The following is a 20,152-nucleotide window of genomic DNA, read 5'->3' on the forward strand; positions in this document are numbered from 1 at the left end:
CCCAGACCTGGGGTCGAACCCGAGTCTCTTGTGTCTCCTGCATTGGCAGGTGGTTTCCTTACCACTAGCACCACTCTCTTTCCATAGGATGTATTCAAGAAGATCTAAATATAGTCCGCAGAAGAAACAACACATCCCATCCTTTTCGGAAGATTTATTTTTAATTAAAAAATAAAAGTTATCTTAACATATCTGCATTGCAGCTTCAGGGATGGCAACTGAATCAAGCGAGAAAAACAAGGTTTATCAGTTCCTGGGTCACCTGACTACCTTATAATGGGTACAAAAGCACACGTGTCTTCAAACAAACTTTATTCTATTAACTCAAAACTCCCTTCCCCCAACTCTTACTTGCCCGCCCTCACCGACCACCCCTTCCCCCCAAAAAAAACAACAATCAAAAACATTAAATTCTCTTTTAAAACTACAGAAATAAGTGCTGAGTCAGCAAGGAACCTGGGCATGCTGCCCACTCCTCCATCTCTCTCTGCTTTGATGGCTAGCTGCTCCGAGGCTGGTCGGAGTGTCCCCCATCATGCCAGGGGGAGCTTGGACCCGGACAGCTCCATGGCGTCACCCCAACTGGGGCCGGCAGTTCCAAGGCACTGTGTCCCTTAGTCAAGGGCTTGTGTGGCTTAGGTAGCTTTTCAGGAAGAGCAGGCCAAGGCTAGCAAGTCTTCCTCAAAAGCTGGAGCTGAGAGCCGTGGGCAGGAGGGAGGGAGCCGGCTGTGGTCTTCTCCCCCAGGTCACGGGCTCTCGGCAGCTTTCTTCTCTCTGGTCTCCCTGCCCTCTCTCTTTCCCTTCTTCCCAGTCTCCCCCTTCCCCCCACCAAGAGTTTTATTTTAGCTTGATGGTGGGGGTTCTGGAGGGGTTACTGGCAACTCCTGGGCCTGGCCTGGGGACTCGGCCACCTCCACGGGGACGACGCGTGCCTTTGGTTCCTGCGTATCACAGAGCCCCTCCAGGCCCTGGGAGGGCTCCCGGAGCTCCTGGCTCTGAACCTGACTGTTCAGCTTCTCTTCAGCTTCGATCTCTTCTGATGAGGGGATGGAATTCTTCTTGGGACGACCTTTGGGTTTTGTGGGTGCTTCCTGTCCACCTTTAAGAACCTACGTGGGAGACAAATGAGATCAAATCTAAGAAATAACTTCTTCCCTCCACTTTCCCATTCCCTCACCTCTGAACCAGCGATCCCCAACATTTTGGCACCAGGGATTGGTTTCGTGGAAGACGGTTTTTCCACAGACTGGGGAGAGGATGGTTTCAGGATGATAAAGGCACATTACATCTTATTGTGCACTTTATTCTTATTTTTTTCATTGCATCAGCTCCACTTCAGATCATTAGGCATTATATCACAGAGGTTGGGAACCCCTGCTCTAAACCATTCCTTCCTGGCAGCGAAGTTGCAAAGTTTGGCAAAAAATATTCTCCATGAGTCACCTGCAGTCTACAAAGACAGCTTCATTCATGAAAGGTTCGATGCACTTTTAGTCAATATGATTTCTATTAAATACAATGATCATAAATACATTAAAAATCCAACTTCAAAAACTGGGAAATAAATGAAAATTAAAATATGAGTGTGACAGCAAGTTGATAAGTTAAAAGAAAAAAAACAGTGTTTGTCACAAACAGGAAAATAAACACTCATATGTCTGTGTAAAAGTGTAATTGGTACAGCTTTTTCAAAAGACAACCTGAGGATGCAAACCAAAAGTCTTAAAAAAAATGTGCATAATGTTTGACACAGAAATTCTACTTCTAACAATTTAGCCTAAGGAAGTCATCAAAGATTGGGATAATGATTGATATGCAAAAATGTTCATCACAAAACTGGCAACAACAGCAAAAAAAAACATACTCTAAAGTTTTCACCATATAATTGAGTTCATAATTATAGTATATGGCAAAGAGAGAAAACTTAACAATCATTACAATCATTATATAGAACATATAATAACATGAGAAATATTCATATATTTTTGTGAAAATCGGTTCTAAACCAGCATAATTTAATTTGGTGGCTAGACCACTACACACTACCCTGCTTGTAGTCTCAAGATCAAGGATAATTTTAATTCTTTTTTTATGTATTTTTAAATTTTTCAACAATGATCATATATAAGTATTTCTGTAATCAGAAAAGGAAATATGAAACTTATGGTTTTATGTTGTTTGAAGAAGCAGGAATGCATAGGAGAGAGGGTGTTCTTGTTTTGAAAGTAGAATAACTAGATTAAACACCAACTGTGCCCCTTGTCTACGTTGCTTTTGGGAGAGTCCTTTGAAGACTCTGGGCCTCGGTTTCCTATTCTGTAAAACAGCGATGCGTGCATGTGTGGCAAGTCACTTGAGTTGTGTCCAACTCTTTGCAACCCTATGGACTGTAGCCCAGCAGCTCCTCTGTACTTGGGATTCTCCAGGCAAGAATACTGGAGTGGGTTGCCATTACTTTTTCCAGGGGATCTTCCCGACCCAGGGATAGAACCTGGGTCTCCCGCATTGCTGGCAGATTCTTTAGCATCTGAGCCACAGGGGAAGTCCAAGACGGAGGAATTTCCAGACTGTTCTCTTAAAGCAGAAGCTTTGTTATATTCCAATCAGCAGTATGTGAGGGCCCCAGTGCTTCACATCTGCTGCAAAACTCATTTTTTTTAAGGGCTGTTTTGATGGGGACCATTTTTAGAGCCTTTATTGAATTTGTTACAATGTTGCTTCTGTTTTATGTATGTTTTGTTTTGTTTTGGCCTCAAAGCATGTAGGATCTTAGTTCCCCAGCCAGGGATCAAACCTGTACTCCTTTCATTGGAAGGTTAAATCTTGACCACTGGACCAGAGGGAAGTCCCAATACTTGTTATTACCTGTCTTTTTCATTCCAGCCATCCTAGCTGTTGTGAAGTTGTTTTTCATTGTGGTTTTGAGTTGTACATTCCTGATAATTATTGAAGTTGAGCATCTTTTCATGTGCTTATGGGCCAGTTGTATATCTACCTTGCAGAAGTGTCTATTCAAATCCTTTGCCCATTTAAAAATGCGGTTGTCCTTTTTAATTACTGAGTTATGAGTTCTCTATTAATACTAATACGTTGGATGAAAGCCCCTTATCAGATAGAAGATTGAAAAATATATTCTGTTCTGTGTTGCCTTTTCACATCCTTTCTAAAAATGTTTATTTATTTATTGGCTTCCTTGCTCCTTGGCATGTGGGATATTAGTTCCCTGATCAAGGATTGAACCCATATCCCCTACATTGCATGGCAGATTCTTAACCCCTGGCAAATTAAGAAGGGAAATCCCACCTTTTCACTTTGTTGATGATGTCCTTCAACAGAACAAAAGTTTTTAATTTTCATGAAGTCCAATTTTGTTGCTACTGCTTGTGCTTTTGGTGTCTTATCTAAAAAGGTTTTGCCTAACCTAGGGTCACAAGCATTTACTCTAAAAGAAAATGTTTTCTTCTAAGGATTTCATAGTTCTTTTTTCCTTTTTTAATATTTAAATTTAATTGGAGGAAAACTGCTTTAAAATATTGTGTTGTTTCTGCCATATATCAGCATAAATCAGCAACAGGTATATGTATGTCCCCTCCCTCTGAGTTTCATAACTTTTATTTTATTTTTTATTGAAGGATAATTGCTTTATAGAATTTTGTTGTTTTCTGTCAAACCTCATCATGAATCACCCATAGGAGTTTCATAGTTTTAATGTTTACAGTTAGGTTTATAATTCCTTTTGAGTTAACTTTTGCTTATCGTATAAGGAAAACCATATATTTGCACTAAACACCTCCATTTAGCTGGGCATTTACTCAGCCACTGTACTTTCAACCCAAACAGCTAACACAGAGATATGCAGGGGACTTCTAACAAGATAGAGATGCTGACAGAATCAACCTCTGGGGAAAAGCAGTCTCTATATTCCTTTTCATATGTCAGTATCTGATTTTGGTTTCAATGTGAGCACAGGCTGTTGAAAGCACCCAAATGTGCCAAGATGAAATTGACATGTTGAAAGCAGCTCCACTCAGTATGAAAGAGGTTATACAAAATCGAGTTGCCCCATGTAGTAATCAAGTTATAAAAGAGCAGGTCTAAGGAAGCCACCTAATTGGCAAAAGAAAGTCCAGCCCAGCAATTAGGGAACACCACCCACACAGCTTGGCTAGACCCCACCTGGCTGTTTTCCTACAGCATGAAAAAAAAAAAAAAAATCAAAACAATCAGACCATTTTCTAAATGGAATAAAACATTCCAGCACAAGCAATAATTAGGACATAACTACACTCTTGGCTGCTTTCTGCACCTGACCTCTGGCCCCTGCCTCCCAGCACACCTGAGACATGCAATTATCTCGCAACCACCCCACGCTAGGACTACACACTCGCATGCACTCTGCGGCCCTTCTCTCAGGACCCCTCCTCCCTAGGCATCTCTGGACCCAATTTACTTTCCTTCGTCCAGAGAGGCCAGGCAACCCATTGCACGTGAGGTCACATGCCTCTGGGAAAAACACCCAGCACACCATCTACTTTTATTAACCTGGCCTGCTGGCAGCCTTCCTCCAAACTCTAAAACTAGATTCTCCTGTGCCCTCCTGCTGGGGATGTCAGGACCTTCCTTCTCGACCTGCATAGGTGGACGGGGGATGGGCACATTGATGGGAGGGCCCGGCTGTCAGCGCAGAGAGAAACTTTCTACCTCCCTCACTTTTCAGGCCGAAGTGGTTTGTCATGGTGGAAAAGCAACCAAAGGCAGAGCTGGGATTTGAATACAAAACCTCAATTGCCTGAATCAAACACTCTTATTGGTATTTCATTGCACGTAATGTACTAGGGAAGGATTCAACTGATATTTCTACCACATTTATCTTACCGACCTCCTAATCTCCCAGCAGATCCTAGGCCACGGACTCATTATCCCACGGCCTTTTTGTTCCCTTCTCTACCTGCTGCTCTATGGGAATGATGAGAGCCATGTTGTTGTCTAGCTGCTTCAGTCATGTCTGATTCTTTGCAACCCCATGGATTGTAGCCTACCAGGCTCCTCTGCCCATGGGATTTCCCAGGCAAGAATACTGGTGTGGGTTGCCATTTCCTTCTCCAGGGGATCTTCCTGAACCAGGGATTGAACCTGCATCTCCTGCATTGGCAGTAAATTCTTCACCATGGAGCCACCAGGGACGTCTGGAGAGCCATGTAACTGATGCTATTTCTCTGAAGCTGAGACGTTCACCATCTCCAGCACAGATGCTTCCCCAGCTCACTGTTTAGCAGATTTTCTGGCCGAAGATGGGATGTTCCACTCAACTCAAGCCTGAATGTTAAAGCACTAACTAACTGGGGAAGGCCTGCAGGTGGGGAGGATGCAGAAAAACACCTGACTGTCTTAACCAGCATCCCGGAAACTTGCAGAATTCATTTTCAGGTTATCTCTCCTGGCCTCCAAAAGTTTAGATTTTCTAGAGACATGAATTTTGTGGATGGGTAAAGAATTAAACAAAAAAACAAACCAAAAAAAAAAAAAAAACACACTGAGACCCACAGCAGCTAACACTTCCTGATTGTATCCTATGGGGCAGACGCTGTTCTGAGTCCTACAAGGATTGGCTCAGATTACCTCACTGACCTCATCTGCATCCCTGTAAGGTGGACATCAAGCATTTACTGATGAGGAAACAGGTGCTTGCCCACGATTACATAGGTAGAAACCGGTAGCAGTTTCACAGAATTGCTGACCAGCTGGAGACTTCTGGTGCATAAGATGACCGCTGTGGGTGGTATGTGGCCCACCCAGTTCTGTGACTGGGAGAGGAAGGTACCACCCATCTGGACCCTCTCACAGGACAGAACCCTACTTTGGAGATGAAAAGTACCCCTGAATGATGAGGTACTTCTGGCCCGCTACGAAGCCCCCTGGGCCCTACTGGAACCCAAGCCAAGCAGACACGGAAGGGAGGGTGCACATCCCACCAAATGTGGGAGACCACATTTACCCAACCCGCCATAGGTTCTACATGCTGACCAGTAAAAACTAGTCAGAGATGCTATCTCGGTTCTGGCAGCATGCGAGTAACTCTGAAGAGCGAATGCTAATCTTTTTCCAGTTCCAATGAAATTACTTGCCTTGAGACATCTTTATTACTCAATTATTCTTTTCTTCCCCAGTCCCTGAAGAGACAGCCTTGAAAGTTTTACCAGGGGAAACTATGAAGCAATCAGGATCTCAACAATGCCTTGCTGTTTTGAGAGAGTTAGAACGTGACCCACACCTGAGCCACCTTGCTCTCCTCTTCACTCCAGCTGTTCTGAGGTCTTTGCAGCGCCCCGCATACTTTTGTTCCTTCCTTCAGCCTGTGACACCCTTTCAACTTCATCTTGCAGGTGTCTATTCATCCACTAAACCCAACTTAGATGGCACCTCTTCCAGGAAGCCCTCCCTTCTCCTACTGATGCTGAACCTTTTATTTCCCCCCACTGTTGCCCTGATCACTCTGACTTACAGGTCAGCTACCCCCACTGACTGAGTACCTTTTTTGAATTTTCTTTAATGATGGCCTGGTATCTTACTCATTGGAAAAGACCTTGATGCTGGGAAAGATTGAGGGTAGGAGGAGAAGGGGGCAACAGAGGATGATATGGTTGAATGGTATCACCAACATAATGGGCATGAATTTGAGCAAACTATGGGAGATAGTGAAGGACAGGGAAGCCTGGTATGCTGCAGTCCACAGGGTCGCAAATAGTAGGACACAACTTAGCAACTGAACAACAACAAGTGGTGTCTTATAGCCACATCTCTACTGCCTGGTGAAAAGTAACTGCTCATAAGGTGAAATGAAGTGGACTCTAATTTCCGGAAGGGGCCTGCGTTCGGTTGGCTTGTGGACTGCTCGGAGATTTAAATCTGTGCAGTTACTTCCATTTTGTTTTCTACGACGTTGATAACCATCGACACGCGGCCTGCGGCTGTGCCAGCAGTGCAGAGGCCAGTAGAAAACAACTGACGTCAGTGGCAGGGGCACACGTGTTCCCCATGGGCACTGGGCGGTGCTGGCAGAGCCGGCAGGCTGTCAGTGCCTCCATCGTCTGACTCACGAAAAGATCGCTGATAACCAATTCAAACAATGCCTCTGCCACTCAGGAGACATCAATTTTGATGACAACGATGGGATGGGGAAGGAGGTGGGTGGTGGAACTTGTACAGAAAGCAGTGAAGAGACTTGCCCAAAGCCAACCAGGGAGAGGCACGCCTGGAAACACAGCCCAGTGTTTCCAGGTCCCAGATCTGGTTCCCTTAGAGATCAGTCTCCTAAAAGGCTCCATGAGTGTCTGAGCATTCTAGAAGCTGGGGACCAACAACATGTTTAATTGAATCTTATTTATCTTTCCATTTCAACTTCTCCCTGCAAGCTGTCCCAATATTTCACTTCTCCTCTGGACTCTTGCTTGTGTGTGCTCAGTTGTGTCTGACTCTTTGCAACCCCATGGACCGTAGCCCACCAGGCTCCTCTGTCCATGGAATTTTCCAGGCAAGAATACTGGACTTGGTTGCCATTTCTTCCTCCAGGGAATCTTCCTGACCCTGGGATCAAACCTACATCTCTTATGTCTCCTGCACCGGCAGGCTGGTTCTTAACCACTAGCGTCATCTGGAAGCCTGTTAGCAGGCAATAGCAAGAACCAAAGTTTTCAGAGAAAAAAAATACATATATTGGGTAAAAACACAAAATGGAGAAAACTCAAAATCTGTTACCCATTATCAAAAAGTGCCTATTAACTTTTTATGTTTCTGAAAATTAGGTGGTTGGTGCAGGGAAGGGGGTCTTAGTTATTTGGTCATTGTAGAAAATTCATACTCCAGCCCTTGAGACACCAAGCCTTGTGACCAGATGGCTTAGCAATTAGGACATTATGCAGGCAGGCCTGAGATGCTCAGTCCACAGGACAGGAGAGGGGCCCAGAGACCCAGCGAGATCATGGAGAGGCCTGTGTCAGAGGTTTCTTCCCACTGTCTTACCAACTCTCCTGTTTGCTCTGGGCTTTGACTTTGACCCTTGGAGTTTTCAAAACTGGAAGTGAGACAACTGCTTTGGAAATCTGGATTTAACTGTTGCTTTTTTTTTGAATAAGAAAAAGAAAAAAAAAAGAAAGAGAGAGAGAGCTAAACCATTATGAAATGAGTTCCTTAAAATGTAGAGATGTTTCTTTTTTAAAGAGCTGTTTACACTAATTTGTTGTTGTTCAGTCACTAAGTTGTGTCCAACTTTGTGCAACCCCATAGATTGCAGCATTCCAGGCTTCCCATTCCTTCAGCATCTCCCAGAGTTTGATCAAATTCATATCCATTGAGTCAGTGATGCTATGTAACTATGTCTTCTTCAGCTGCCCTTTCTCCATTTGCCCTCAGTCTTTCCCAGCATCAGGGTTTTTTCCAAAGAGCTGGCTCTTCACATCAGGTGGCCAAAGTATTAGAGTTTCAGCGTCAGCATCAGTCATTCCAGTGACTATTCAAGACTGATTTCCTTTAGGGCTGACTGGTTTGATCCCCTTGCAGTCCAAGGGACTCTCAAGAGTCTTCTCCAGCACCACAATTCTAAAGCATCAGTTCTTTGGTGCTCTGCCTTATTTATGGTCCAGCTCTTATATCCGTACATGACTACTGAAAAAACCATAGCTTTGACTATATGGACCTTTATCAGCAAAGTGTTATCTCTGCTTTTTAATATGCTGTCTAGGTTTTTCATAGCTTTCCTTCCAAGGAGCCAGCATCTTTTAATTTCATGGCTACAGCCACTGTCCACAGTGATTTTGGAGCCCAAGAAAATAAAATCTGTCACTGCTTCCACATTTTCACCTTCTATTGCTATATAAGTTCGTTTAAAAACCAAATAGGGAACGACTCATCTGATGTTAGGCACTAGAGTGGTATTTGAGAAACCAGAGTCACTATACCATATGCATTGGAGGAACCTGGGTGCTAGTTAACACTCCCTGCCTTGGGCCAGCAAAGCAGAATCTTAGGAAGGGCCTTGAGTTCTGCATTCATACCTGCCACCCAGGCTCCTCTGATGCCCACTGGAGTCGAGAATCCCTGTGTCAGAAGACACACAGCTGCAAGAGCAGGTGCACCCTGCATGTCCTCTAGAAACACAGAGGACTGACTTCTATTCTTAGCTATTGGTGGGAGTGGGAAGGAAGTTCTTTGAAAAGGCTAGCAGGTAGGGTTAAAAGCAGCAACTGACAAGTCTGGAGGCTTTCTTTTTCTGTTATTTCCAATGAAACTGTGAAAAGAATATCCGTCTGGTCAGGAAATCCGGGTCAGAAAGAACTGCTTATCCTTTTGTTCAAACGGCCTCCCTCCCAGCCAGCATCGTAAAAGGCCTTCCAATCTCTGGAGCTCAGTCCACCAAAGGGTCCTTCCTACCTTCTTGCCAGCCCTGTAGTGAGAATTCTTCCCATCATGATGGGCCCATGGTTAGGACTTACTCTCTTTCTTACCATTTTTTTCCATTTCATCCTGCGGTTCTGGTACCAGGTCTTCACCTGCAGTTGAGTGAGTCCCAGAGACTGGGCCAAGTCCAACCTAGAAGGCACGAGAGACAGGGGGAGGATGAGGAAGAGGGGAATGGGCAGCAGAGGTGCGTGCCTGTTACCAACACTTGGACCTCCCCATTAAACCAGTTCGCTCTGCTTTCCTTCCCAGAATCCTATGGAGGAAACTGTGAAGCTAAAAGATAGATGCCCAAGCCTAAGAACTGTCTACATGGAACCCGAAAGGAATTTCTGAACCTTCACTGCAAAGTCCTCCCCCTGACCCGACAGACTCTTTACTCTGATCCTGTATAAAATGAAGGCTCTGACCCCAAATCCAAACTGGGGAAGAAAGGTAAAGTCCCATCTTTCCAGGCGGTAAGCCTCCCGCCACCCCCACCCCCGACCCCTGCTATCTCTACACACTCCCTTGAAGGTTGCTTCCTCTGCACAGGTCAACTCTCACCCAGGGGGCTCTGAGTTCTCACTGGTCTCTGCTTATGAGTTATTTCTGCCTCCCTAACTCCACTGCTTCCTTCACAATCACAAACGTGCTTACAGCATTCTAAATTAAGAACAAGGGCTCAAAAATACGTTTTGACAGGTTGACTCATCCTCCATCCCTGCCCTCAACTGTTCCAGATTCCAAAAGGAACATTACATCCGTACCCTTCCTGCTCCCCATTCCACGGCCAAGCGTGGTCCTACATTTCTCTGTAGCCTGCAGAGCCACCAGCCTGGGCCACAGGGACTTGGGTACACATCCTCAGCTGCACCCAAGCTTACCTGGGGCTTCCCTGGTAGCTCATCTGGTAAAGAATCCACCTGCAGTGCGGGAGACCTGGGTTCAATCCCTGGGTTGGAAGATCCCATGGAGGAGGGCATGGCAATCCACTCCAGTATTCTTGCCTGGAGAATCCCCATGGACAGAGGAGCCTGGCCAGCTACAGTCCTGCTTCTGTTAAGTCACTTCAGTCATGTCCGACTCTGCGACCCCACAGACGGCAGCCCATCAGGCTCCCCCGTCCCTGGGATTCTCCAGGCAAGAACACTGGAGTGGGTTGCCATTTCCTTCTCCAATGCATGAAAGTGAAACGTGAAAGTGAAGTCTCTCAGTCATGTCCGACTCCTAGCGACCCCATGGACTGCAGTCTACCAGGCTCCTCCATCCATGAGATTTTCCAGGCAAGAGTACTGGAGTGGGTTATCACTGCCTTCTCCGAGCTACAGTTCATGGGGTCACAAAGCCTCAGACACGACTGAGCAACTAAGCATAGCACCTCAGCTTCAACTTTCTCTGCCTGAGGAGTAACAAGCAACACCTCACCATCAGGACAGTGGCACAGGAGTGAAGGCTCCAGGTGTGGCTCCTGGCATGCCAGGTATACTTCTCAGACCCCCTGCTTGGACCAGAGTGCCCAATTCAATCTCCAATAAGAAAAACCATTTTCCTTCAAGGACTTCAGCTCCTGGCTTCAATCCCCATTCACACCTATCTGTTTACCCAGTAAAAGGGCTACTGTAAGCTGACAGTTTTATTGAAAGTCATTAACAGACTAAAGCCAATAAATTCCTTGTGCTAGCAGTCCTTAGCCTCCCCACTAATGAAGCCCTGCATCCCAGGTGTGTGTGCGTTCAGTCGTGTCCGACTCAGTGACCCCATGGACTATAGCCCACCAAGTTCCTCTGTCCATACAGTTTTCCAGGCAAGAAGTGCTGGAGTGGGTTGCCATTTCCTTCTCCAGGGGATCTTCCTGATCCAGGGATGGAATCTGCGCCCTTTGCATCTCCTGCATTAGCAGGTGGATTCATTACCACTGGTACCACTTGGGAAGCCCAAGAAGCACATATGAGAATCTAAACTTTTTTCATTATGGTAGACATAAATTTGCATAAGTGAAAACAAGATCAGTTTTTCTCACTTTTTTGGAAAATTTTTAAATTTAAAAATTATTATTTATGTTAATGTGATAGGTCTAATATTGTTATCCTGTAATGAATAACTAATATTTTTAAACTTTCTCAACTTTAATACTTAATTTGGTAAATATCAATAGTTTAACCAACAAAAGTTTTCTGGGGAGTGGGGCTCAAAAATTTTTAGGAATGTAAAAGGGTCCCAAGACCAAACCCTTTGAGAACTGCTAATGTAAGGTACCTAACAATGCCTGTCACCCAGTGGGTACACTATAAGCAATAGTGTTATTAACAACCATATAGCAGTTCATGGTATTTCTGGATAGCTCTTCGAGGGGCATAGGTAAATTTTGCATCATAGCCTTTCTGGCCACAATTTGGCATCCCGGGTAGCTATTCATTTAAACACCAAGAGCCCAAGGGGGCATGGGAGACCCCGTGGAGGCAGAGGGCTTCCCTCCTCCCCACAGCCTTCCTGGCCAGTTCACCTAAGGCCGTCAGGTGCATCAGCGAATGGAAGGATCAGTTCACAGCTCTGCCATGGCATTGGCAAACCAGGATGAGCTCACTTGGGAAAAATGCACTCCTGACTCATGCTGGCCCCAGAAACACACTTCGCTGTCATCAGCTCTCTCTCATTACCTGCCGCCGTTACAGATTCTCACTTCCCTGCGCAAATTCGCTTCAGTGGGGTCACCTAGGAGACTGGAGAAACAAACACAGGGGAAGAGGGTGTGCGGCGTGGGAGGAGGCGTGCTCATGGCCCTGGTCACGTATGAGGTGAGGAACAGCTGGCGGGGCAGCTCGGGCGGCAGCCTCCATGCCAGCCATATGGTCCTCCTCTGCAGGCAAGTGAATCAAGCTCACCTGAGAGGTGCCTGGGCAGGTAGCAGGAAGCCCCAGGAGGTTGATTTGGAACTAACGTTTCTGCTTAAAAAAAAAACCTGACTTCTAAAATAAGCCTAGAATGTTATCTTGAGTGTGCTGATTCATAAATCCAGATGCCCACTCCACCTCCTGTACGCCACGTGTGTTGAGTCCAGGAGGTGCTTTGTTACACCAGGGAGCATCAGAATAGCAGAAGACTGTGTGTATGTGCACACGCGCATGTGCTTAGTTACTTAATTGTATTCAACTCTTTGCGACCCTATGGACTGTAGCCCACCAGGCTCCCCTGCCCATGGGACTTTCCAGGCAAGAATACTGGAGTGGGTACCCATTCCCTTCTCCAGGGCATCTTCTTGACCCAGGGATCTAACCCAGGTCTCCTTCATTGCAGGCAGATTCTTTACCATCTGAGCCACCAGGGAAGCCCAGAGATCTCATCTATTAATCCCCAAATCACAGACCTGCCTCCATCTTCTGCCTGAAGGTGCCCCAAATTGCACATGTCCAAAACAGAACGCACTCTTTCCTCACCAAACTCACTCTGCCCTCTGCCTTCCAGCTTCAGTTAATGCTTGCCCCTCTTTCCCTGGTGGCCCATGCAGGAGCCACAGAATTCTCAGCTCTCTGCCTCATGCCAATGGAAATTCTGTCGTTCTGGCTTCAAAACAGGTCTCTGATCTATTCTCTCGTCTCTGTTCCCACTGTCTCCACCTTAATGCAACTCTTCAATGACCCTCCCTGGACTCTGTCCACCTGCTTTCCCTGCTCGATCTCTTCTCACTCTTCCCTCTCTGTTACTTATGGTGCTACCAATATGAGGATTCCGAGATGTAAATCTCAGGACTTCCCTGCTAGTGAAGTGGTTAAGACTCCATGCTCCCAATGCAGGGGGCCCAAGTTTGATTCCTGATCAAGGAACTAAAATCCCTCATGCTATAGGGCATGGCCTAAATTTTTTTAATAAATAAAAAATTAAAAAAATAAAACGTAAATCTGGCCACAGCACTCGCAGCTCTTCACAGCTACCAACACACAGCCTGCACAACAAAGTCCACATCTTTTGGTCAGACATACAGTGTCCTTCTCATCTCTGCAGCCTCATCTCTCCCACACACCCCCCCACAACTCCTGAAGCTGGAGACATCCGACCACCTGCAGGTGCTCAGCAGGCCCAGCAGCACATCTGTGCCTTTTGCACATTGTTCCCTCTGTGGGATGCCCTCTCCCTCCTGGGATCAAACTGCTTCTGAAGTGCTGCCTCCTCTGAGAAGGCTTCCCAGCTGCCACCAGATACACTCAGCAATACCTTTGTGCTCCTGGAGCCCTCGGGAACATGTTGGCATCCACACCCCAAGTCATGATGTGGTTACTGCAGCCACATCCTTCCCCATGACCTCCTCTAGAGCAGGACTCTTGTCTGCTATCTTCTGGACCCATAATCCCCGCCACAGGGCCTTGCACACAGCTGCTAGGAGCTCAACTAACTGAATCAGTAGACAAATGCCCTTTTAATCAATGACTTGCAGGCTCCTCTCTCAAATTTTTATCGAGCAGCTAATAAACAGCTTGAAATGCATTTAAGTTTCCTTTCCTTCTCTCTGATAGGGTCAGACCTGAAATAAGTAAGTAAGCAAAGCAAGAGTAATAATAAGTAAGCAAAGAAAGAGTAAGCAAATAATAAGTAAGCAAAGAAAGAGTAAGCAAATAATAAGTAAGCAAAGAAAGAGCAAAAGTACCTGGAAAATCCTTCCAATAAACAGGGTCACACGTTAGCCCAGTCATTCCAGAGTGAGTTTGAAAGAACAAGGTAGAACACACACTCTTGCAGCATATTTCTTTGCTAAGATGCTAAATTAAAGAAAGTGGGGAGGTACTGAAGCCTCTGAGTAAAGCAGCGGTCATAGCCACCCTCACTGAGATCTCAAAACGGTTTATAGAAGAGACCTTCATCCAGGTCCTCCTTGGTCTCAGCTAAATGGTTCTGACTTGCTACCTGTCAAGTCCATCAGGACATCTGATAGCTCCGCAGCCCCATTAATCCAGGCTAGCATGCAGAAGCCAGGTGTGCCTGCTAAGCCAGTCGGGGGTTAGAGGGTGGGCAGAAGCCTGGGAAGATCATGGACCTCAACTCCAGGTCTAGTCCCAGTGCATCTGATCCTAAGCATCAGTGGTTTTAAACGCCAAACCTGTTTCCCAGCTGAGCGCCTGGGCAACCATTTGCTAAGCTTTACCAAGCTTGTTGTATGGTAAACAAGCTTGCTCGGCTTCTCCTGTGGCTCAGCTAGTAAAAAATCTGCCTGCAATGTGGGAGACCTGGGTTCGGTCCCTGGGTTGGGAAGATCCTCTGGAGAAGGGAAGGACTACCCACTCCAGTATTCTGGCCTGGAGAATTCCATGGACTGTATAGTCCAGGGAGTCACAAACAGTCAGATGCAGCTGAGCGACTTTCACTTTCCCCATGCTTGCTGTACTGCAGTAGTTAATATACAGAGATGCAGTGAGCAGTAAAAATTCAGCATCAGACAGGCTTCTGGGACTAAGTATGATGAATTCAGGTGAGCTATGTGTGTGCTTAATGGCTCATTCGTGTCTGACTCTTCTGCGACCCCATGGACTATAAGTAGCCCACCAGGCTCCTCTGTCTGTGGAATCTTCCAGGCAACAATACTGGAGTGAGTTGATCATTTCCTACTCCAGGGGATTTTCCCCACCCAGGGATCAAACCTGGGTCTCTTGCATCTCCTGCACTGGCAGGCAGATTCTTTACTACTGCACCACCTAGGAAGCACTCAGGTGGGCTGGCTTTTGTTTAACCAAGGCTGAGATTACTTGAGTCGAGGCATGGACAGACTCCTGCCCTAGTGTCCTGCACAAACCCTAGAACAGTCCTTGTGGCTCTCTGTGCCACATTGAGAGCAAAAGGAGTCTCCCTTCTCAAGGGCCTTACCTGGAACAGTCCCTTCCCTGTGTCCTCACCTGTCTGGGGTGGACAAGTACTTCTGCTTCTGGAACTTCTTCTCCAGGCCCATGAGCTGTAGCTCGGTGAAGATGGTGCGGCTCCGGCGGGGCTTTTTCTGCCGGGGCGTGGGCTGCTCCGTCTCAGACTCGCTGCTGCCGTGGTTCTCGCCTGGGGCCTCCGCAGAGGAAGCTTCCGCGGCCGGGTGGCGGGACAGAGCCTGGGCGATTCCCGGGGTGGTGGGGACCAGATGGGAGATGACTGTGGGCTGTCGGGTGATCACCGAGAGGAGAGGATATGCCCGGAGGGAAGTGGGTCCTGGAAGACAAACAGGGAGGTGGGTCACATAGGGGTGGGGCAGGGGTGGGGAGAGGAACGGGGCCAGAGATCCCAGAGGACCCGACAGTGAGACCCGTCTGCCCAGCAGGGCCTCCTGTTCACAAGCGGGTATAAACGGGGAAGGCTGGGTGGGCAGGACACACACAGGTTAGATCAGCCAAATGGGTGAGAACATTCAAGTCTTCCACGACAAAGAAGAGGGTCCCGAATTCCCTCTGGTTTTAAATGACTCTTTCCTCATCTCTTCCTTTTGAATCTATTAATTCTGGTTTCACAGATATGGGTCAATGACACAGCAGATGGAAGGAAGTAGTCAGATAAAGCAAGGAATTGAAGGCTTAAGGAAACCAAAATAGATTCATAACATACAAAGTACCTGAGACCCACCTCCAGTCTTTATAAAAAATACACGGTTGCAAGTATAAATTCTTCCTGGGAAGTCAACAAACCTTGAATCAGAACATTTTTCAGAGGTAGAAAGATGCTTAAAAGTTACTTCAACTCCCTCATTTCAGAGATAAGAAAACAGTTCCGGCCAGAAAGGCTAAAGGACTTAGATGGTGTCACAGAGCTAGAAACAAGTACATTCAGGAGTCAAACTAGGTTCTTCTGGCTTGAACTATATGGGGCAGTTACCATACCATGAATCACACAGATGCATCATTTAGAAGAGGGGCCCAAAAGATTTTAATTCACATGAAAATTCAGATCTGTTATAGTGGCTGCCTCCAGCACTATGTTAAGGAGGATTCTCAGGATGGGTCAGAGTCCAGCTGATGGAAGTCAGCTGAGGTTGACGTCTCCTTCAGGGTGTGCTGGGGTAGGGGGCGGGGTAGTTCCCAGACAGTTCTGTGCCTGTTTTGAATTTTAAGAGAGGAGACCCTTCCTGTCCAAAAATATGTTCTCTCTTTTGTTGACTGAAAAGAATTGCACAACCTAAACGTTGAGAGTTATGTTTTATATTTTAGGGAATTTCTTAAGACATGAAGCCCAGGAGCATCCTTGCAGATAGCTCCAAGGGACTGCTCTGAAGAGGTAAGGGAGGAGCCAGGATATATAGGAATTTTTGCAACAAAGACTAGGTGGTCACAACATCAAAGGATTACTATTAACTAAAGAAAACCATGGACAGACCTAGAGACTGTCATATAGTGTGAAGTAAGTCAGAAAGACAGAAATAAATATCCTATAAGATCACTTATGTGTGGAATCTTGAAAAATGGTACAGATGAACTTAAATTTCCAGAGTATGAATAGAGACACAGACATAGAGAATAAATGTATGGACAACAAGGGGAAAGGCTTGGTGGGATGAACTTGGATATTGGGATTGATATACATACACTACTATGTATAAAATACATAACTAATGAGAACTGGCTGTATAGTACAGGGAACTCCACTTGGTCCTTTATGATGACCTAAATGGGAAGGAAATCCATAAAAGAGTGGATATATGTATACGTATGGGTGATTCTTTTTGCTGTACAGCCAAAATTAACACAATATTGTAAAGCAAATATACTCCAATAAAAGTTTTAAAAAGAGAGAGAGAGAGAAAACACAGACAACTCAAGTTAATGGATTTAGCACATCTCCACATGAGAGAAGAGCAAATCTGGACTCACTAAAGTCATTCCTTTGATATGCACCTCAGCTATCTGGGGCCAGTATCCGGTTCCTTCTTCTCCTGAGTGCCCTCAGGGTGCACCGTTGGAGGCAGCTGCAGTGGTCCAGGGTAGTTGCCTGTAGGTCTCCCTCCTGAGTTCCCTCAGGCTCACCAAGGGGCAGGGGTAGTGGCTGAGGGCTGAGTGGCTTGAGGGCTGCACCTTTTTTTGTTTGCTGATACTTTTAAGCTCAAGTGAAAAAGTCCTTCCTTTCCATTATTCCATAGAATTGTGTTTTCAATGTCACTATGGAAATCATTTTATCTCTCTGGGCCTCAGTTTTATCAGCTGTACAAGTGAGTGAAAGGAGATAATTTCAAAGAAGTCTTCAAACTCTTATATGGGACTTCCTCGATGGCTCAGATGGTAAAAAAAAATCTGCCTGCAATGCTGGAGACCCAGGTTCAATCCCTGGGTTGAGAAGGTCCGCTGGAGAAGGGAATGGCTACCCACTCCAGGATTCTTGCCTGGAGAATCCCATGGACAAAGGAGCCTGGAGGGGCTAGAGTCCGTGAGGTTGCAGAGTCAGACATGACTGAGCGACTAACAGTTTCACTCAGTGAAAATAGCACCTTCTGATGTTGGAGATACCCACGAGGCCTCTGGGATGCTGATGAATGTTTGGAGGGTTCAGGGAGGCCATCATTGTAAACAAACATAATCACAGTGAGACACCATATTGTGTTTTTAGTATTTGATGTGTGTCCCCAAGGAAAGACAGCATGGCTGCACCAGGACACAGGGTGGGTTCTGTGTGTGCAGCAAAGCGGGGCATCTCCTGAGAGGCAAACCAATGGGAGCAGAAAAGTGAGACCAAATATACTCCAGCCAGCTGCTCCCTGTCTTTCCTTGTTTTAATATACGACCTGATTTCCAACAAAACAGTACTCAGAGCTTTCATTCCACCGAGCACTTACACACTCCCATTTCACTTTCTCACAGAAGTTCTGTGAAATCATCTAGCCCCCTATTTATATTTTGGCTAAAAAATCAAATTTAGGTTTTAAAAATAGAGGGGAAATGATAAATGAGCACATACAATGGAGGGGGGCCACTTGGGTTACTGAGAAGGCAGATACTGTATAACACTATGTATTAAGTATGCTTTCTCTTTTCCTGAGAATTATCACTATGTGAAAATGTTGACTGAAGACAGCTGCCCAGCCACCCTGGATCATTTACATACACTTGTGAAATTCGAGCACATTATCTGCTACTGAGAGGGAGTAATGACTGTCATAAACCAAAGACTTTGTTTAAACAAATACATTTTAGTTGACAAAAGGAGTATAAATATGACCACAGTGAATGCATCTTCTAATAGCTGTTTTCTGCAACCCAGCCCCCAGACCAATAAGGCTGTAAGATGGGTATCACGTAACTGCGGGTACCGTCGACCTAGAAATAGCTGCCTGCCAAATGTTGGACTGTCTTGAGAATCTGTTTTGGGATTAGAAAACCTGAGCACATTTGTGATAGGCTGATGCTCAGGGACATCCCCGGCAGCCTGGGAAGAAGTGGAACATTCAGGAGGCTGAACAGAATGTTCCATCTCATGGATTCAACAAGTTATTGTTTAGCTGCTCAGTCTTGTCCAACTCTCTTGTGACCCTACAGACTGTAGCTGGCCAGGCTTCTCTGTCTGTGGGATTGCCCAGGCAAGAATACTGCAGTGGGTTGCCATTTCCTCCTCCAAGGGATCTTCTCCACCCAGGGATGAAACCCTCGTCTCCTGCATTGGCAGTTGGATTCTTTACTGCTGAGCCACCTGGGAAGCCCAAGCAGATTCTGCAAACTGAGTGGAAGGGATGCATGTGAATGCAACTGGGCCAAGTATGGGCACAGTCCAGAATGGCCAATTCCAGGCACAGCTCCCCAACATAATTCCTCCTTCCCCACAAACACCAGTCTACTCCTAGCTACAGCAGGACTTGAACCCCAGAGCACTGTGCCGGCACCCATACACCTCCTGGGGGCTCCTCTTCCATTCCTCCAAGACACCTAGTCCCTACATTAGCTCTCTACACCCGCAAGCTGGTTGACACAAGCGAAGGTCAAAGGTCTGAGTAGATAAGGCTCTCTAAGCTGCCTGCTTGACTGATTTATGTCCTGTGAATGTGTGACCTATACACCCGCAGAAAGCTTCCGAAGAACAGAGGCAGCATACACAGAGGCATGGGTAGAGATGTATTCAGTTAACCTAAAAGACAGACTTGGTGGAACAACTGGGGAGCTCTGGCTGAGTTTCCTGGGAAAAATCATAAAACCACCCACACCAAATGGCTCCCACGGACTCACATCCCTACACATAGGCTGGTAAGCTAGGACAATGGAAAGAACGGGACCTCACTGACTCCTGGATGGACCTAGAGCAGGTTAACAAAACTTTCTTAGTTTCAATTTTCTCTTCTGTAAAGCAGGACTAATAATAATTTCCCTGTGTAGATTACTGTAAAGATGAAATGCATTTAATTGCTGTTACCTCTCTTTCTTCTTTTCACTTCAGTAGTTTGATGCTCCATGAATGAGCTCAGTGGAAGTTGGAATTAGCAAGAAAGTGGACTTACTTGTGAGCTACGAATGTGTTCTCTTCTTATCCTCTGCACATATGCATGAAAAGCAAGATTCAGCAACACTAGAATATGCCAGCTTCTCTTTGCCAAATGGTGGTCTTTAAATGGCCTAACAGCAGAACAAGACAGCTTGAGTAAATCAGTGAGAGGGCTAACCTAGCCAGTGCATGCGTGCTAAGTCGCTTCAGTCATGTCTGACTCGTTGCGACCCCATGGACCGCAGCCCACGAGGCTCCTCTGCCCATGCGATCTCCAAGCAAGGATGCTGGAGCAGGTTGC

At 46.1% G+C, this 20,152-nt stretch overlaps 1 protein-coding gene across 1 annotated transcript in view; it reads right to left on the bottom strand.

Annotated features, from left to right (window-relative positions):
• Positions 1–842: 842 nt before the first annotated feature.
• Positions 843–20,152, bottom strand: part of BARX2 (BARX homeobox 2) — a 73,811-nt gene continuing 54,501 nt past the window's right edge. Inside the window, exons 2-4 of the mRNA XM_068979204.1 lie at positions 15,315–15,612; positions 9,501–9,585; positions 843–1,109 (exon numbers count right to left, since the gene is read on the bottom strand). Of these exons, the coding sequence (XP_068835305.1) occupies positions 843–1,109; positions 9,501–9,585; positions 15,315–15,612 (650 nt within the window). The remainder of the gene's footprint in view (positions 1,110–9,500; positions 9,586–15,314; positions 15,613–20,152) is intronic.

This window comes from Capricornis sumatraensis, chromosome 8 (assembly GCF_032405125.1).
Source record: "Capricornis sumatraensis isolate serow.1 chromosome 8, serow.2, whole genome shotgun sequence".
In the NCBI taxonomy this organism is placed as follows: domain Eukaryota; kingdom Metazoa; phylum Chordata; class Mammalia; order Artiodactyla; family Bovidae; genus Capricornis; species Capricornis sumatraensis.